Source organism: Apodemus sylvaticus, chromosome 5 (assembly GCF_947179515.1).
Source record: "Apodemus sylvaticus chromosome 5, mApoSyl1.1, whole genome shotgun sequence".
Taxonomy (NCBI): Eukaryota; Metazoa; Chordata; class Mammalia; order Rodentia; family Muridae; genus Apodemus; species Apodemus sylvaticus.
Genome location: NC_067476.1, coordinates 163893170 through 163913094, shown reverse-complemented (window position 1 = coordinate 163913094; position 19925 = coordinate 163893170). Strand labels below are relative to the sequence as shown.

The 19925-nt window shown below is 45.7% G+C and overlaps 1 protein-coding gene across 2 annotated transcripts in view; it reads left to right on the top strand.

Moving 5' to 3' along the window:
- The window catches only part of Dido1 (death inducer-obliterator 1), a 52070-nt gene extending 32609 nt beyond the window's left edge, over positions 1-19461 (top strand). For both annotated transcript variants that reach the window (XM_052184534.1, XM_052184532.1), the window contains exons 8-17: positions 2007-2469; positions 2584-2743; positions 4124-4240; positions 4380-4484; positions 5511-5646; positions 5862-6381; positions 6800-6953; positions 7458-7547; positions 8223-8418; positions 15419-19461. In XM_052184534.1, coding sequence (XP_052040494.1) covers positions 2007-2469; positions 2584-2743; positions 4124-4240; positions 4380-4484; positions 5511-5646; positions 5862-6381; positions 6800-6953; positions 7458-7547; positions 8223-8418; positions 15419-18666 — 5189 coding nt within the window. In that variant the 3' untranslated portion in view covers positions 18667-19461. The remainder of the gene's footprint in view (positions 1-2006; positions 2470-2583; positions 2744-4123; positions 4241-4379; positions 4485-5510; positions 5647-5861; positions 6382-6799; positions 6954-7457; positions 7548-8222; positions 8419-15418) is intronic.
- The last annotated feature ends 464 nt before the right edge of the window (positions 19462-19925 follow it).

The window sequence follows — 19925 nt, the reverse complement described above, 5'->3', positions numbered from 1 at the left end:
TGATTTTTGCCCCCATACAACCCAGCAGTCAGACATGTAGGTAAATTGCTAAATACACCAGGAGTCAAGAGTAGTAGACTTCACTGCAGAGTCCTTGGACATGGCCCTTGATCTATGGGAACCTTAGCTATATTCCTTGGCTCAGAATGTTTTCTCCATACATTTGTTGTATACACTGTGTTGTAAAAATAGGTCCTTGGCAGTAAAAGAAAAAAGTCTATTCCATTATTCAGAGTGTTCCTAATTACTATTTTGCACAAACCTGTGGCATTTCCTGTTTTCTTTTTTTAAAAAAAATCAGTTTTAGATGTCATTGTCACTTTGCAAACTCCCTAACGTTCTTTGAGGTTTAGATTTGGCATGCTTCTGAGTAAGCATACAGCCCACCTGTAGTAGAGTCCTTTGGGGTGGAATTGAAGGGCTTCAAATGAAATGCATCTTATAGCTAGGTTTCTCAGTACCACTTTGTAATCAGCCATGTGGCAATGGTTCAGGCTACCCCTCAGACAGGTTGGTAGTCAGGTCTGGCAGGACCTGGTGGTGTCCCGAAGCACCAGAAGCTTGTTGAACTGGGCTTTCCTTGTGTATGGGATCTCTGCTCTTCTCTGAGCTCTCTGACCTTCCTGGTGTATTGGAAATGGTTACTGGAAGCAAAAGATGGGAAGTACTCATTTATAATCTTAGAGTTGTGATTCAGTCATACATGCTGAAACTGTAGTGTTGAATTTTTTGTAGCATATTGTGTTTAAGGAATGCCTATATAGGTGTTTGTTTCTGGTAGGACAGCAGTCCTGAGCTGCATGTTCCCAGACATTTCCTTAACCTTGTCTGACCACTTGGGCTGCTGGTCCAACATGTTAGACAAACTTCATTCAGTTCCATGACCCAAGCTGTAGGACTGATCTCCACTGATCTGACTCAGGACCCCGAGAGAGGGAGGAAAAGAGGGAAAGGGTATATCTTCCCTCCTTGAACTGTGAATCCTGTGACCTGAACTTGGACTTGTCCACAGGTATTCTATTTTTTGAGACATTTTGTATGCTTTTGATGCAGGATTTTAATTAAACTGATTTGATTGCCCACTGACATGTAGAGGTTTTGGTGCTAGACAGTCTTTTGGTTTTTTGAGACAGGGTTTCTCTGCAGCTCTGGATGTCCTGAAACTCACTCTATAGACCAGGCTGACTGACCTCAAACTCTGAGATCCACCTGCCTCTACCTCCCAAATGCTGGATTAAAGGTATCACCATCACCCTGCTTTGACAAGCATTTAAAATACTTGGTTGTCATTTTACCCTGCTGAATTAGGTATGTGTGGATTGGAGGTGGGGTTGTATAAGTGGGCATCAATCATTTTAGCACCTGGTGCTCATTGCTTCATGGCCTTCCATCAAGAAAAGGAGCCTGGTGATTTCCTTTCACATAAATTCAGCAGACTGAAGTCTTCCATTCTGGCATCTGACTTATGGTGTGAAAATAGGCTAGCTGATCTTCCCTAAAACTAACTTGTCAACCATGTCTACAGTGAGCTTCTGCTGGGAGTGGTGAAATAATGTGTACCCTTTGCTGACAGGACCTACCTTCAGGACCCCTGGGGATTGGCTATTCATGGAGGAGATAGTGTGTAGTTTTTCCCATTTTCAAAAAGGTTCTTTAAAGTTCTTACAAAAACACCTTGTTAATGAAAATGATCCTGTAAATCTGCCCTATTTTGATGGCCCTTTATTTTTATAATTTAGCTAGTGATTAATTGGAGCTTTTGATAATTGGCTCATTTGAAGTAAAAGGTTTTAGTGTATTGATACATGAAAGGCTTTTCTTAAAATGAGTAATTAACACCATAAAATACTCTGGAACAATCTCCCTAGGTTTTGAGATTTTTAAAAACCTGCAAATGTATGTGATTCCTTGGTTGTACTGGCTATCTCCAGATGGACATGGTGTAATATCAACGTGCTGTTTGGTGTGTCGCTCATCTCTCTCAGTATGTACGTTCTGCTTTCTAGCCACGAAGGATGACAGGAGAGTGGAGGACCGAACAATGACAGCAGTTACAGTCCCGAAGAAAGCAGTCCCTCCTCCAGGCTCCTTGATGGGCAGGCAGACTTCACCGAGAAATCTGATTCCAAAGAAGCTTCCTCCTTACCCTAATATGTCAGGAGCCAAACCAGCCATTAAGAAGCTGCCTTCAGGCTTCAAGGGTACCATCCCCAAGAGGCCATGGCCCTCGGCCACCCTGTCAGGCACTTCTGCCAGGCAGGCAGGACCAACACCTGTGACAGCTGCTTCCAAAAAGTTGCCTGGCTCTGCTGCTGTGGTGGGAGTTACCAGGAAGCCAATGTCTGCCAATGTTCCTGCTGCTTCACCAGCCCCAGGACGCCTTGGGCCTGTGAGCCCAGCTCCATCACAGCCCAATTCACAAATTCGGCAAAATATAAGGCGCTCCTTGAAAGAGATTTTGTGGAAAAGGTGGGCCATTATATTTGTCTTATCTCCCAGATGTAGCATTGATAATCGTATTCTGGCTTTCCCCACTAGGCAAGTGCCCCTGGTTTATGTAATCCCTCTTTTCATTCTATTCAGAGTCAATGACAGCGATGACTTAATAATGACAGAAAATGAAGTAGGAAAAATTGCCCTCCACATTGAGAAGGAGATGTTTAACTTGTTCCAGGTTACTGATAATCGCTATAAGAGCAAATATCGCAGCATCATGTTCAACCTTAAGGATCCTAAGAATCAGGTCTGTGTACCCCCGACTAGATGTTGGGAATTCTTGACCCAGGATAGACCCTCTCACCTTCATTTCTGTTAGCTTCACGGTGATATACCAAACAGCATTTGGAGAAGTATACATCCTTCCCTTATGTGGGTCATCATCTTCACTGAGAACTGGAGTTATCAGGGATTTTATAGCCCTTCCCCCATTTTATTAGATTAGCTTAAACTTCCCTGCAAAAATCAACTGCCCACTGACCTGACCTAAGCTTGAAATTTTTCATACCAATTTTCAGGGTTATCTGATATGTGGTGTAACATTTTTATTTTATCTTATTTTTTATTTTTTGAGACAAGGTCTTACTGTAACCATGGCTGGCCAGGGATCAAGCTGGCCTCAAATTCTTAGGAGATCTGCTTGTTTCTGCCTAGCAAGTTGTGGACTTAAAAGTTCAAGTAACTTTCTCTCTTACCGTTCTTCCCCAGCCACTTGTCGTGGGCCAGCCCTTGTGGTTCTCTACCATGTCAGCCTAGTACCTCCTGCTTTCTGCTGCTGGAGCTTGTTCATAGTGTTCTCTTGACTCTGAACACACACACACACACACACACACACACACACACACACACCCCATCCTCCGTGTTTTAGAACCAGAATCAAATGCCTTGACTGCATTGCCTAGGAGTGATGTATTTCTGCCTTTATTTCCAACTTTTTGGGGGGAGGGTAGAGAAAGGGTCTTACTATGTAGCTTTGGCTAGCCTCAAACTCAGATCCCCATTGTTACGATTGAAGGTTTTTTTGTTTGTTTGTTGGTTTGGTTTGGTTTTTTGTTTTGGTTTTTTGTTTTGGTTTTGTTTTTTGGATTTGGTTTTTTCGAGACAGGGTTTCTCTGTGTAGTCCTGGCTGTCCTGGAACTCACTCTGTAGACCAGACTGGCCTCGAACTCAGAAATCCGCCTGCCTCTGCCTCCCAGAGTGCTGGGATTACAGGCGTGCGCTATCACCGCCCGCCTCAGTTTGTTCTTTTAACTACCTTTTTTTGAGGCAGAATCTTGAGCTTCTGTTTCCCAGGTACTAGAATTATGTGTGCACTTCCACCAGCTTCTAACTTTTTAACCCGTATCCCAAGTTGTGTACATGATTTGTGATCCTGACAAGGCAGAGACTGCAGATGTCCTTGAGGTTGACTCTCAGTTGTATTATCTCTGCCTTTTCAGAGAGCCTGCTCACAGTGGGTTGGGGGTGCATTTCTGCACTGTGTGTGGATCAGGGCATGGAGTATTCAGGGCCCATCTGATTTCCATTGTGCTACTTTGTTTTTCATATTGACCCAAAGTAAAATACATCACTAAAGGTATATGAATGAGAAGTTGAAAGGTGCTTTTTCTTTCTTTTCTTAAAATAGGGGCTCTTCCATCGTGTTCTTCGAGAGGAAATCTCCTTGGCAAAACTTGTCAGAATGAAGCCTGAAGAACTTGTATCTAAAGAGCTTTCTATGTGGACAGAGAAGCACACAAAATCTGTAAGTCCTGAGGAGGATAGCTGCCTGAGGGCTTAGAGGTTTCCATTTTCTACAAGTCAGTACGTGGATTGTAGAATGGATGAATATTCCTTCTACCTAGAACCCAAGGCTGAAGCCTTCATTTTTGTCCTCCTTTTAGGTGATAGAGTCCAGGACTAAGTTGCTTAATGAAAGCAAGAAGATCACTACTAAACCAGAAACCATTCCTGACATGGAAGATTCTCCACCAGTATCAGATTCAGAAGTGAGCATTTGGGGTGTCTGGTGTTTGCACAGAGACCAACATCTTTTAACTGCTTTCAAGGCATTAAGTCACTGAGAAAGTCCACATGTGTGCAGGGTGGTAATGCTTTCCTTCTAAGTGCCTGTATTCATTAGGATGATATGAATTCCTTTGGTGTTTAAGACAATCTCTCTTTGCTACTTAGTCTGGCCTAAACCTTTTTCACTCTGGGAGACTATTGTACCACACCTGTCTTAGTGGGATCTATCTATCTATCTATCTTTCTTTCTTTTTTCTCTTTCTTTCTTTCTTCCTTCCTTCCTTCCTTCCTTCCTTCCTTCCTTTCTTTTTTCTTTCAAGACAGGGTTTTTCTGGGTAGCCCTATCTTGGAACTTGCTTTGTAAACCTGGGTGGTCTTTAACTCAGAGATCTGCCTGCCTCCACCTCTGGAATGCTGGGACTAAAGGCCTGTGCCACTCCATGCCTGGCACTCCATTGGTTCTTCATTGTGGTATTAACTTGGAGATGGGTTGAATTTGGAAAAGAAATTATCTACTTGAACCAAGCATGTTGGCACTTTGTAGACCAGTGGTTCTTAGCCTGTGGGTTGAGACCTCAGTGGGATCAGACAAGCCTTTCACAGGAGTCTCACCAGATATCCAGCATATCAGATACTTAAATTTTTTTTTTTTTGGTTTTTTTGGTTTTTTTTGAGACAGGGTTTCTCTGTATAGCCCTGACTGTCCTGGAACTCACTCTGTAGACCAGAGTGCTGGGATTACAGGCGTGCACCACCACCGCCTGTCTAGATACTTTAATTATTAATTAAAAGTTTCAAAATTAGTTATAAAATATCAACCAAAGTAATTTTATGGTTGGGGCCTCCACAACATGGGGAACTGTATTATAGGGTCTTGGCATTAGGAAAGTTGAGAACCACTGCTCTAGATAGAAGGAGGACCAGGAGTCTCAGGGTCATCCTCTGCTACATTGCGGGATAGTCTCAAGAAAACAACAAAGGCAAGACCTACTTCATCTCACTTGTAGGAACAACAAGAATCAGTACGAGCCGCCCCTGAGAAGAGCACAGCACCTCTCCTGGATGTCTTCAGCAGCATGCTGAAGGACACAACAAGTCAGCACCGGGCCCATCTGTTTGATTTAAACTGTAAAATCTGTACAGGTGAGCATAATTTAGGGGCTGAAACTGTGAAAAGAAGACAAAACTTGATTTTGTTTAAAATTGCTCTTCTAACTAGCTGTATTCTAGGCAAGTTTAGATAGTGGTTTCTTTACAAGGTGTAGCCTTGTATCCATGATGGTGCTTTTGATTGACAGTCCCTTCACCACATTTGAGCTGAGCTCTTGAATGTGTTCTCCTCCCCTCATATTCTTCAGGTCAGGTTTCCTCATCAGAGGATGAACCAGCTCCTAAGAAGCAAAAGCTTTCAGCTTCTAAGAAAGAAGACTTAAAGCCCAGGCATGAGAACTCTCCACCTGATGCAGTCCCTAGCACTGCTGATGAAGGGATTGCAGAGACGCTGCCTGAAAATGCCTCTGAGCCAGACCTGGAGAGTATATCTAGTCTTAATCAGGAGAGAAAGTGTTTCCCTGAGTCTCTAGGTGACAGCCACCCTGAGCCTTCTTCTCTGGGTGGCCTTTCTCCCTCTTCTGCCTCTGGCGGGAATGGGGTGGTCACCACAGTCACAGTGTCTGGTCGAGACCCCAGAACTGCCCTGAGTGGGTCATGCACAGTCACAACCTCCATGGCAGCCCAACTGGACAACTCCCAGACTTCAGAAACCAAACTGGACATGCTAAAACCTGTGTTGACGTCTGCAGTGGTGCCCAAGTCCATACTGGCTAAGCCATCCTCCTCTCCTGACCCGAGATACCTGTCAGTACCACCATCACCAAGGTATGTTTTTAGGATGGGGTTTTCGCAAACCTCAAACTCTACCTTTAGACTGACCGGAGAAGCTGGCAATTAGACTTATCAGAAACCCAACTTAGCTAAAAATGCTCAATTTCTTAGCTGCCTAGTTGACACCTAAATATTAGATACAAAAATTTTAAATTTTAAAAGTTTTTAAATTTTTAAATATTAACTTAAATACAAAATTTTTAAATTAATGGCTATTTCAATTTGTTGCTTGTTCAACTTATTTTCTTGACCAAATGTCTAAGTCATTATGACTTAAATAGTTGCTTGGTAAATAATTGGAAGCCGCCAACCTTAGGATTCTCTTTTGCTCCTAAGTATGAAGTCATCATACTTTGAAATAATCAGTTGTACAAAAGGAAATTAATGTGTTTTTTATTGTTTGGTTTTACAGCATTTCAGAATCACGATCCCCGCCAGAAGGAGACACAACCCTTTTTTTGTCTCGACTGAACACGATTTGGAAAGGATTTATTAATATGCAGAGTGTAGCAAAATTTGTCACTAAGGCATATCCTGTCTCTGGGTGTTTGGATTATCTCAGTGAGGTTAGAACCAAGAGCACTCATTCACTCTCTTTCTCTTTCTCCTCCCCCCCTCCCTCTCTCTCTCTCTCTCTCTCTCTCTCTCTCCCTCCCCCTCCCCCTCACCCCTCCCTCTTTCTCTCTCTCCCACTTTCTCTCTCCCTCTCCCCCTCTCCCTCCCCTTCCTCCCTCTTCCCCTCCTCTCTCCTTCCTTTCCTCCCTCCCCTGCCCTCCCTCTCTTTTGTGTGTATGTGTGTATGTGTATGTGTGTGTGTATGTTTTCATGCTACCCTGTGGCAACAGGTAATGCAGTATGGCCAGAGACAGAAATGTGAACAAGAAGTCAAGCATCCCAGTTCTCTGCCTCATCTTCTAAACACAATATTCTTGGAAGGCATGTGGTTAGCCTCCCCCACCGGCATTTTCTTTAAAGTTGTGGTTTCGTTGTGTGGTCTCATGTTTTAGAATTATTATGTCAGTCTCTCAAGGCTTCAGCTCAGGTGTTCACTGCATATTCTTCCTGTGTAGGATTTGCCAGACACTATCCACATCGGTGGAAGGATTGCTCCAAAGACCGTGTGGGATTACGTTGGCAAACTCAAGTCATCGGTGTCCAAGGTACCTGTGTACAGTGTGCTCGCTGCAGCAGTAGGAGGTTGTGTTTACTCACACTTTTATAACTTATAAGTATGCCAAGGTGTGAAGTGTACTTGAGTATAGTGTCTATTTTATCATAATGGTATGAGTGCATTCAGATTTTAGTAAATACAGTGGCTTTGTGTTTCTCAATCATGACTAAGAGAAAAGAAAGCAACTTGGAGGCATTCTGGCTTAGGCACAGTCTTAGCTCACACACAGGCTTTGGGTTCCTAAAACTCCCTTCGGTCAGCTGCAGGTAATGTGTGTGATGAATTTTTTGGTAGTGGTCTATAATTTGTACCAGATTGAGGGGAGGTAAGCTATATATAATGACTTTCTGTTGTGGAGATACCCAGACGGCACTTGCTGATGGTGTTCTGTCAGTGGCGCAGTTCTGTCATCATAGAATACTGAAAGCTTGGTGTCAGACATGCCTGAACTGGCAACTGTACATAATCACTCACTGGAAGTCCTGGGAGTGGTAATGGTTTCAGCCCAGCAGTCTGACTGGAACCTGTGTTCTTTACCCTTGATTTGTGTTAAAGAGTAGACAATAGGACTATGACAGTCAGGTCAGAATTACTAGACAGTGCCTTAGGGTCTGCATCTGAAGGAGGACTGAGCATGCTTCCTTGTGCTCTGTGTCCCTTACAGGAGCTCTGTCTGATCCGTTTCCACCCTGCCACTGAGGAGGAGGAGGTTGCGTACATCTCTCTCTACTCCTATTTTAGCAGCCGTGGCCGCTTTGGGGTTGTAGCTAATAACAACAGGCATGTCAAGGACCTGTACCTGATCCCACTGAGTGCTAAGGACCCTGTGCCGTCCAAACTCTTGCCCTTTGAGGGCCCAGGTAAGCACCCAGTTTCTGGGAGGTGATTAGGTTCAGCCAGTCCCCACACAGTCCTTTTCACTGACACAGTCTTCCCAGGTTGTCACAGGGACGTTGGCCTCCTGGCCCAAATTCCCAGGAGAATATGGATTCTCACTAGATTAGGATGAACAGTGGAACCATGCATGGCAGAAGAATCTGCTCTCTGAAATGTAGGCACACAGCTCTAAAAGTATCTCAGTTCATATGAAAATTGAATTCCTGCTTAAAACCAAATTCTTTGCTGCCTCAAACCAGAGAGCTGTTGAAATGTCGGGACCAAGAACCAGACCTAAAGAGGAGAGACAGGGCGTGCCTTCTACTCCAGAAAGAAAGTAGCTCTTACTGTAGCCACTCTACTCAAAGTGAGCTAGCTGACCTCTTCCATTCCAAGGGACTTCTCCACAGGACTTGATTCCTAAGGGGTCCAGTAACAGTGCCATAGAAAAGTGTCCTAAAATGACTGCTTTTCAGTCACTGCACATACTGTAAGTTATTTCATCTTTTGCATACTACTTAGATTTGCTCTTTCCTTGGAAGTATTGTTTAACAGATTACATACAAAGAAACACAAGGTGTAGTTCAGATGACACAGAAGGGCCTGATATAGTGGTCTGTGGTTCTGCTGAGCACCATCGAAGTGTTCTCATGGCACTAGGTGCCTGAAATGGTCATTTCTGTCATGTCTCCAGAGGACTAGTCTTATTAGCCAGTGGGTTTGATACGGGCTAAATATTCTTGAACGTGCTGTCATGGAAGTAGCTCCTGAATACCCCGAGACCTGTACCCCATACCACTTGTGCTACACCTAAATTGGGTAGGATGTTGAAGCCCCAAGCCCATTGCCCCAATCACAGCCCTCTACCAACTACAGACTGCTCTTAGTTCATGGCATGGGTTTACCTGTGCCTGCAGTTACCCAATATGTGCACATTAAGTGTTGGTTTGTGTCATAATGCTGGGTAAATGTTAGTGGTATGATACACTAGATGATTTTTAGTGCCCAGTACATTTCAAAAGCAAAGTGTATTAGTGCGTTCTGTGAAGCTGTATTGGGGATTTAAAAAAAAAAAAAAAGCCACCATCTGGGTGGCAGAAGGTGGCCTGGAAATGCTTGATGACAGCCACGTGAAGAGCTCTGGCCAGCATATTCATGACCATGGGTAAAGAGGTATCCAGTTCTCCTGGAAGTGAAGATCCAGAAGCTGACCCTTGGCACCTGTGTGAAAAGCAGCCAGTTACTTAGATGTATCTCAGCTGGTGGGTAGGAGTTTATGTCTACATGTGGTGCCTATAGTATTGCCCCTGGGCACCTTCCTCTCTGGTGGAAAAACACACCTTTTATCTCAGAATTGTGAGTTAGATCCCTTGCCTCCTGTTTCCTTATAAACAAAAGCAGCACTTCCTCCTTCACAGTCCCTCTACCTCATCTTCATCTCAGCATTGCCAAATGAGGACAGACTGTTTGGAGTGTTGAGCCTGCAGAGTACATGGGTATTGGGGTGCATGAGACCCTTAACCAAATAGTACTTGCAGGAGGTTCCCAGGGCCAGGAAGAAGACCACCAGAGGAATGGCACAGCAGTTGTTGATGCACAGCCATCTGGGTGCAGGGTGGTGGGCTAGCAAGCTGAGACAGGGCAAGGTCACACTGTACTTCCAAGTGACCGGAAATGGGACTTAGCATACTATATTCTACTAAGTGATGGGCATTGATCACCACTACGCATGGTCAGTGGCTGGCCAGGTAGAGGACACACTTGCTGGGGCCATGACACTGAAGGGTGCACTCAAAAGGTAGGGCTCTAGAAAAGTAATGAAATATTTCATAATTAGACCATAGGACTGATAGACAGTTTTTAATTATACTGTTGCCACAATTACATGTGTGTGGTATTTGCATGCTGTTAGTGCAAACAACTTTGGCCTAGGCCAGGCTGGTAGCTGGACCTGTGATATATACTGATGGCTTGACTTGGCACTTTCTAGGTGTACAGAGTGTGTGTGTGTGTGTGTGTGTGTGTGTGAGAGAGAGAGAGAGAGAGAGAGAGGAGAGAAGAGAGAGTTATGTTTGTGTGTACTGTATGTGTACAAGGATGGGCTGGAGCCTTTTTTCTGGCTTGGTTTTGCCTGTCCTCATCGTGTCTAATCTTAACAGAAGCCCTGGACACCTTGGGCCATCTATAGATGGTAGCTCTGTCCCCTCAGCCAACCTGTGGCCCCACATGAATACCAGCTACCCAAAAAGCTGGAGGTCAAAGTATATACCTAGGAAATTACTGGGGCTTGGGTCTGAATACTCAAAGCCCTTCCCTGGTTGTAAAGGCTCTGCCTTTAGGCTGTGAGTGATGAAGATCTAGCCTTAAGCTGCTATCACAGCAGGTGCTAGGATATCCTGGTGTGACCAGGTAGAGTAGTCCCATGAAGCATATGTACCAAAGTTCATGATGGGAGTAGAGAGGGCCTTGCAGGAAAGTAACCCACTGTATGTGCCTCAGTTTCTATATATGGGACCGCTATATATGGGACTGCCGATGGTCTTCCATCTGTACTCAGGGCCAAGTAGTTTCTGACATTGGCCTCTTGAGCTGTTTTTCTCATTTAAAAGATGAGACCTCAAAAGTACTCTGGCCACACCCTGAGGATATCCCCTGCCAGCAGTTGGTTCTTTGTGTAGAGTTTGTGGTTCACAGACCCATCCAGTGCATCCTGAGCTGCTGGGTTTCTTAATGACACTAGTGCCCTTGTGGTTTTATAATGATTTTCCACAAAAATGCTGTCTGTTCTTACTCTGCTTGACACTGATGTTTATTATCTGGTATGGATATTTCAAAGGACAGCTAGGAAACTTAGGTCCCTCTGACCCCGCTGTCCATCCTCTCCACTGTAGTTTAGATGCTGTCTTAAAGCCCCAACAACTCAGGCAACTTGTGGCCTTAGTCAAATGAGCTAGAGTATTTACAGGGAGTACTTCCCCTTCTACCCAGCCCCGACAGCACTGAGTCCAAAACTTACACGCCCACTCGATATTCATTGGGGCATACTGCCTGGTTGGAGAAAAACCAAGACACTTGGTTCTTATGTGGGTGCCTGTTGCACCCCTCAGTCCACTCAGAATGTAGCCAGTTTCCTCCCCAAACCACCCTCAGGTACTCTGAGGGGAAGGGCATGCCTCTATCCATAGAAAGCATTCCTTGGGGAGTATCAACTCCAGTGTCTTTGTGTTTTACTTTAAACAATTCCATTAGCTGGAAAGTTGTATGCTTTGAAATACTAGCAGGTAAGCACTCCAGTTTTCTTGTGTATGTATCAAAGCTTTGCACAGAAACTGTAACCAAAGTCAAATATGGTGTTGAATGAAATGTACTACTTTGATCTAAATCAATAAAAATATGTCATGGAAACTGGTCATTGTTTGTTTGACTTGGAACCATGTGGTAGCTAGGGCCACATGCCCTAGGTCTACCTCTGCTCCTTGTAAACCAGCATAACTCTCTTCTGGTAGTACAGTGGCTCCCAATGTCCTGCCAGGTGGTGCACCTGGGGGGCATGCAGACTGGCTTGCTCCATGGTGTCCTTTGTTCTTGAGCACCTGGAAGAAGATGGACAGCGCCCTTGTTACCCCAAGTATGCACTGGGTGCAGTGGCTCTACCCTGGTCTTAGAGTAGAGCGTCAGAGTGCAGGAAGGATATGTGCGCGAGTGTGTGTGTGCTAAGTGGGTTGGGAAGTATACAGTTCCCTCATTTGCCAAGTGTATCCAAGTCATAACTAAAAACTCCACAGTTTTCTGATGCAGCAGGTGTGAACATTTCGGTTTTGACAGATTCAGACCATTAAAGGATTTTCACTTTGAACATGGTGAACATGCTGTTAGATTTGGGGATAAAGGTCAGTTTGGCAGGTCAGCGGGAGTCAGTTTTGGGATGATTCTGTTAATAAACAGAATGTGCTAACATGCATACAAGTCATAGTACCACCTCCCACTGTCTGTAGAAGCAGGGGGTTCTTCCACATTTTGCAGACTGTTGATAACATGACTGGATCCAGGCCTTGGGAGATTAACTGGCACAACTTTTCACTTGCACCCTTGTCGGGTTTCTCTTTCCTTTCTGATACCCCTGAGTCCAAAGGCCAGACATCTGCCCTTAAACACAGGAAATAGCACTAAGCCATGTATCCTGTAGGACAGCACATTTTACCTGCATCTGATATGTCAGTCTCCCATGCTTTTTTGCCTCATTGTGTGAATTAACAGCCTCATAAGAACCCCAAGGAGGGTGGTGAGCAAGTAGCTGCCACCCTGTGTTAGTGGCTGGCTCTTGTGAACCTCACATCTGCACTGCAGCCGGAGTGTCCATTGCTTCTCAGGCCATATACCTCACACTCCAGGGATCTGAACTCTTAACCTGATGGTTGACAAAATACTGCAAGCCTGGAAAGTGGACCCCAAGAAACCTGGACCTCCACTGCCCCTCTTCCAGGTGTGGGGTAGAAATGGAGAGTTGGACCATTTGACCTTCATTGGCGTTTCCTATGTGTCACACCTTGCTTACACAATGGAGCAGAGTCATTAACAATGGGACATGTCCTCCTCAGTGAAGATACTTCCAAGGCCCAAGATGAATAATTAAATTTGATTATTGACAAGATTATGCTGTTCCCAGCTTACAGTCGAATTTGGGTTTATTTGTTTTTTCTCAACTCAGTTTTGGTCCCGGCTGCCCTGGAAGTCACCATATAATTGGCCTTGAACTCATGAAGATCCTCCTGCTCTCACACCCCTGAGTAGATAATGCATATGAGCCAGCATTCCCTGTGAATACTGTTTCAGAATAGGGCTATACATTCTGGGCAGGTTAGCCAGAAATTTAAAGACCATGGACCAGCCTGTGGAGCCCTGCGGTATGCACATGATGCCCAGGTGACAGAAACATCTGCTGGTTGACAGAAACATCTGCTGGTGAGATGTCATGGAGGCAGCCTGCTGTGGCTCAAAACCAGCATAAAATAAACAGCTACCAGTTGGAGCATCCTGCTGTGCTGGGACATGGGTGTTCTTTTTCTTTCCTTTTTAAAACAATGAATACCTTAGACCTTTTGACTTTTTGGTTGCAGTCTATACTAGAACAGGAGTCTGATACAGTGGAGGGCTCATCACCTATACTTAGGTGGTCTGAAAGCCTTTTCTGGAATGAGGTAATATGACCCCTCTTGTGGAGGACTACTGATCAGCCCTTAGCACTGTCCCCCATCATAGCCTGCCACTGCCTCATCCCCAGCCAACAACCTAGAAAGAGGCTGGCTTACAGAGCCATTCAGTAAAACATTTGAGGCCCAGATGTTCCAGCAAATTTTCATAACTCAAACTTGCAAGCTCTGGCCATTTTCTACAGACTTGCCCAGAAAGGCTATAAATATGGGTTAGCAATTACCCTATACTATAGATCTTAACAAGCCATATAGTTCCTAGGAAGCAAATAGTAGCTGCTGTTTTTAAGTTTAAAATCCCCATAATATCTCCTTAGAAAACTTGATAGATAGCTTTCTACACATTCTAAGTGGAGAAATTTAGATATGTTAGGTGAGATTGGCCTGCTCTCCAGGGGTTTTTTTTTTGTTTCTGCCTTCCAGCTCTTTCTCGGATACACACCAGACAATTACAGCCCTTTCAGTTTTTGATATCCCTCCAGGAAGAGGCTAGCACTGGAAAGTGGGAGGAGGGCTTGGTATGGGGTCTCTTCCCCATTGTGTGCTAAGCTTTACTGGAATTTAGGAATTGTAGGGCTCTTAGAACTAACTACATAATATGTCTAAAAGCAATCATTTACAGTAACTTGAACACAAAATCTTTGATAATTTTAAGTGCTTGAAGATTATAATATGAATATTTTTATAAAAGTAAATTAAGTAGTATGAACAGATTGATAGCTTATTTCACTTTACATTTGTACCCTTGACACTATGCCATCCCCATCCCACCCCAGACCCAAGTTACAAAATTTGTAACCTGGACTTTTCCTTGCTTTGTTCTACGTACAGGAGTGGGAAGCAGTAATGGAAAGCTGACATTCCTGAGTTGGCTTGCCACACGGTTTTAGAGTAGTCCTTGCCTTTAAAAGCAATGTGCTCTGAATCTCCCTAGCACTTCCTCCCTGGAGTGTGGCCATTACCACCATTATCAAATGCCCTGTTTTTCATTCAAGCCCAGGACTCAGTGTTTACAAAGACTTAAGCAGTAGGTGGTTGGTGGTTGCTTTATAATCCTGCTATATATCCTGAGCTCACAGCTCTCCTGTTGCTGGGATAGCGTTTGTGTCCACCATACACAGCTCAGTAACAACTACTTGAAATAGGAATACCCAATGAATTTTGTTTTAAATTGTGTTTTGTTTTCTCGTTACAATAATTTTGACACCAGACACTAAATTTACTGTACTGCTTGTGTGTCATTGTAGATTCAGTTTAATTGGTCCCTAATTAAATATTTGCTAACTTAGTATATTTAACTTAATGTGTGTTAAACTTAGCTTAATATGTTAAAGCTAAAAGGGGTTGCTCTCTTCTGGCATGCAGAAGGAAATGAGAGAGTAAAGCTGAGACTTTAAACATTGTTGCCCCCTGCCAGTGGCAGCTTCTCTCTCTCGCCTTTTCTGTAGCTTTCTCATTTCAGTAACTGGAAAGATAGAATATAGATTCGGATATGAGGTGGAATTGCTCACTTGAGTTCTTATTTTCTGGTTTCTGATCAGATATTGATCTATCATGAGAGGCCCCTTTCAGGCTACTAGAGGTGGGACTGGGTGTGTGCTGGTACATTCAGGAACTCTTGGCCTTCTGCTGCAAACAGCTTCTCAAACTTGGCATTTTATTTTACTACAGAATCTTCTTTTTCTACCTATTGAAGTTCCCCCACAGAAAGCCATAGAAGAGGGTGGGAGTGAGGCTCAGTTTCTAAAGTCTGTATAAATGTTTTGTTTTCCAGGTCTTGAGTCACCACGTCCAAATATAATACTTGGGTTAGTAATATGTCAGAAAGTGAAACGACCTTCAAGTGCTGGTGAGTTAGACAAGACAGATGAGAAGCGGACTCGACTCCAACAGGACGAAATAGAAACTTCAGTCTATCCCAAAGTAACTGCAGCCTTGCCATCCGAGAAGAAGCTGCCCAAGTACAATGTGCACTCTGCAGACACAGCTGCCAGCAGCACCACTCCCCCTGGCTCTCCTCCACCCCCTCCTCCTCTTCCTGAACCCCCAGTATTGAAAATACTGTCATCCCTCAAGCCAGGGTCCACCAGCACTGTCACAGCACCCACCACATCAGCAGTGATCACTACCACAGCTTCCCCTGTGACTGCTGCCACTTCAAAAACAGCCTCACCTCTGGAACACATCCTGCAGACTCTCTTTGGGAAAAAGAAATCATTTGAGCCATCTGGTAAAGAATCTGTTGGGTCTACTCCATCTCCACATCAGGACTCCAAGGCCAAGGGGGAGGATGCCATGTCAGCAGTTCCTTTGTTGGATCCAATTGTTCAACAGTTTGGTCAGTTCTCAAAAGACAAGGCTCTGGAGGAGGAGGAAGAAGATGACAGGCCCTATGACCCTGAAGAAGAGTACAACCCTGAGCGAGCGTTTCATACCCTGCTTGCTGATCCAGGGAGGCCACATGATGTGCAAAGTGTTCCTGAGACAGCTGAAAGGGAAGAGGTGGCCTATGATCCAGAAGATGAGACTATCTTAGAAGAAGCCAAAGTGACCATTGATGACTTGCCCAATCGCATGTGTGTGAAAATCAGCTCCACAGAAAGGCCTGCAGACTTCACCACCGATGCTTCCAGTGCTTCTCTGGTAGAGCAGCAGAAAATGTTAGAAGAGCTAAATAAGCAGATTGAGGAGCAAAAGAGGCAGCTGGAGGAGCAAGAAGAAGCCCTTCGACAGCAGAGGGCTGCTGTGGGTGTGTCCATGGCACACTTCTCTGTGTCAGATGCATTGATGTCACCACCTCCCAAGTCTTCCTTGGGCAAGACAGAGCTGTTCTCTCAAGAACAGCAAGCCCTGGACCCAAGTCAGGGAGCCGTAAGCACCAACCACAACTTAGACTCAAGACAAAATAGGGACCCAAGGCAGGCCAGGCGGCTCGCTGCAGAAAACACGGAGAATGAATCCCTTCCTAGGGCCTCCACAGGAAGCACACCTGGCCCACAAAGCACCCTACCTGCCAGGGAGACCCCTGCTGGAACTACAGTAGTCCAGGGCCCTGGGCTGGCTGCAGAAGCCAAGGAATCAATGGCTGTTCCCTGGGCTCCAAGTGAAAACACTGTGTTGAGACCTGAACATGACATCCAGAAATGTGAGCACCCTGGTAACCCCGTCTCATTACCCCTGGACACCAGCCACCTTCCCACAGCTGGGGATGGCACAGCTAGGCCAGCACCACCCCGCAGAGTGCTGCTGCCCACGCCCCCTAGCACCACCTTTCCACCCAGCTTCCCTTTGCAACCTGAGGCCCAGAATTTTAGTTCTGGAGGCAGGGAGCCTTTCTCAGGGCCCACATTTATGTCTCAGGAAACATCTCTTGGCTCATCCCAATATGAGGACCCCAGGGGTGCTCAGTCTGCTGGGAGGAGTGACAGCCCAGTAGCTGATATGGAGGACAGCAGAGAGCCACAGCCTAGGCCTGGTGAGAGCACTACTTCATTCCCCCCACCTGGGCAGAGGGGAGGGGTCCCTCAGCCTCAGTTTCCTGGCCAGCGTGAACCTGCACCACGCACTTTTGGGATGTCAGGTCATCATGGCCCCAGTTTCCCAGGACCTAGGGGGCCAGTCCCTCCTTTTTCAGAAGAGAACATTGTTCCTAACAGTGATGGATCAAGAGGCCCTCCACCTGCCAGATTTGGGGCGCAGAAGCCACCAATCCCTTCCTTATTCTCTGGGCAACATGGGCCACCTCCCTATGGGGACAACAGGGGACTCTCACCTTCTTATCTCGGTGGGCCCAGAGGAGGAGCACCAACCCAATTTGAAGATCGCAAGGATCCTCATGGGGAGAAAAGGGAATTCCAGGACACTCCGTACAACGAGATGACAGGTGCCCCTGCTCAATGTGAAGGACCAGATCAGGCCCAATTCATGGGGAACAGGGCACCCTTTCAGTTTGGAGGCCAGAGACGGCCACTGCTAACTCAGATGAAAGGGCCCCGTGGAGGACCTCCACCCTCTCAGTTTGGAGGCCAAAGGGGACCACCACCTGGTCATTTCGTGGGCCCACGTGGGCCCCATCCTAGTCAGTTTGAAAATTCCCGGGGTGCTCACCCTGGCCAGTTTGAAGGAGCCAGGGGCCAAGCACCGGGTTTTATGCCAGGCCCCAGGGGCGTTCAGCCCCAGCAGTTCGAAGAGCAGAGAGTGAACTCACCACCAAGGTTTGCGGGCCAGAGGGCATCGGCACCCTTGCCATATGGAGGACCAAGGGGCCCCGCACCTTTTCCTGAAAAAAATGAGCAGCCGCCTTCTCGATTTCACTTTCAAGGCCCATCTTCACAGCCTGTGAAGCCTCCCCCTCGGCCCCTGTTGGAGCTACCAAGCCATCCTCCTCAGCATAGGAAGGACCGATGGGATGAGGCAGGCCCAGCCACTGCTCTGCCTCCCAGTGCTGTGCCTGGACAGGGCCATGAGGCCGATGGGCAGTGGGCTACATCTGAGTTCCGAGAAGGCAAAGGCCATGAGTATAGGAACCCAGCTTTCGAAGGGAGACAGAGGGAACGATTTGAAGCAGGACCTAAAGAAAAGCCTCTGGACGAGCCTGAAGCCCAAGGGTTGGAGAGCCGGCAGGGCCGGGTATTTGAGGATAGGAGGCGAGAGCGAGAGAGAGGCAGAAACTGGAGTCGAGAGAAAGACTGGGAGAGGAACCGGGACTGGGACCGGCATCGGGAGTGGGACAAAGGCAGGGATAGGAGCTCCAACAGGGACAGGGAGCGAGACAACGACAGGGCTAAGGAGTGGGACCGGAGCCGCGAGAGAAGCCGGAATCGCGACCGGGACCGTGAAAGGCGGCGAGACCGAGACAGGTCCAGGAGCAGAGACCGAGACAGGGACCGTGAGAGAGCCCGAGACAGGGACCGGGACCGAGGCCGGGACCGGAAGGACCGCAGCAAGAGCAGAGAAAGCCCTCGGGACCTGAAGCCTGAGGCCAGGACCTCTGAGGGGGGCCCTGCTGCAGCCCAGGCCTAGAGGCCATTGCACTCAGGGCTGGTGACAGGACCTGCTGGTGTGGACAAAGACCTGTGTCAGCTATTGTGTATATAGGCTCAGCCTGGCAAAGACCCCTTTAAAAGCCAAGTGCATAAAATGTGTTGAGCAAAGAGTTTTTGAAATAGCTATGAACTTATATGCAGGATATAATATTCTGGACTTCAGGAATTACTGTAATTTTGTGTATAATGGTTTGTTACGAGATTTCCCAACTTTACAATTCTGATTTTTAAAAATATTTCCATTTAAAATTAGAGAAATGGGAAAATGTCTACAAAAGCATATTGCTTTTTTTTCAGATTATAAATTTTTTTCCAATAACTTGACTGGTGTAAGTTTTAAGATTTCAGTGGACCTTAGAGCTACCTTTCCCTGTGTAGCGATCTCTGTTTCCGTCTATCCAGGCGCGCGCTCTCAGTGCTGTCCTGGTTGGAAAGTGCTGTTGTGGAGGTGAGCTGGGGGTTGTACGCAATTGTAGCTGTGGGAAAACTGCCTTCTGAGGCCTGGCTCCCAGCAATGCATCACCTTAGAAGTTTTTTCAGAACATAATTAGAAATAATCTGTCCTAGTGGAAATTGTTACATTTTAAATAACAATTTATTTTTAAATGTTCAAATATATCAGCCTAAAGAAAGGTTCGGTTCAGAGCAGTTTAAGAGGGAAGAGACAGGAGTCAAGCATTGCCCATTGCTGCCCTCAGAGTGGCTCTCTGCAAATTCACAGACTCCAGACAGGTGATGGGTGTGGAAGCTTCTCGGTGGGATGGGGCAATGTTTGTACCAAATCTGGAAACAGGATGGTGGTGAAGCAGCCTGCTTCATGAAAGGATATCTGCTGTGTCGCCGCCGATTGCCTCTGAAGACGCTGTGAGAAGGCCAGCTAACTTATCTGACTGTGCAAATATGTTTGATAGTTCCTTTTATATTTTCATAAACTTACTTTTTCAGATAGAGAATTAGCTTCGTTTGTTCTTCGGAGTCTTATTTCACTGTACATCACTACAAATTTTTTCACTTTATAGCACAGATGTTTAAGTTGAAAAGACAAGGGAAAATAGCAATTTGGTATATTTGCTATTGTAAACCAAATAGTAGGTTAAATTACATGAAAGTGTAAGTTTCAACATCTAATAATATGTGAAGGGTTTTTTTTTTAATGTAAAAATTTTCTAACTTAATGCACAAGCATAAAAATCAAGTGTGTTTCTTTAGGTTTACTTTGTAGAAATTTCTGTACAT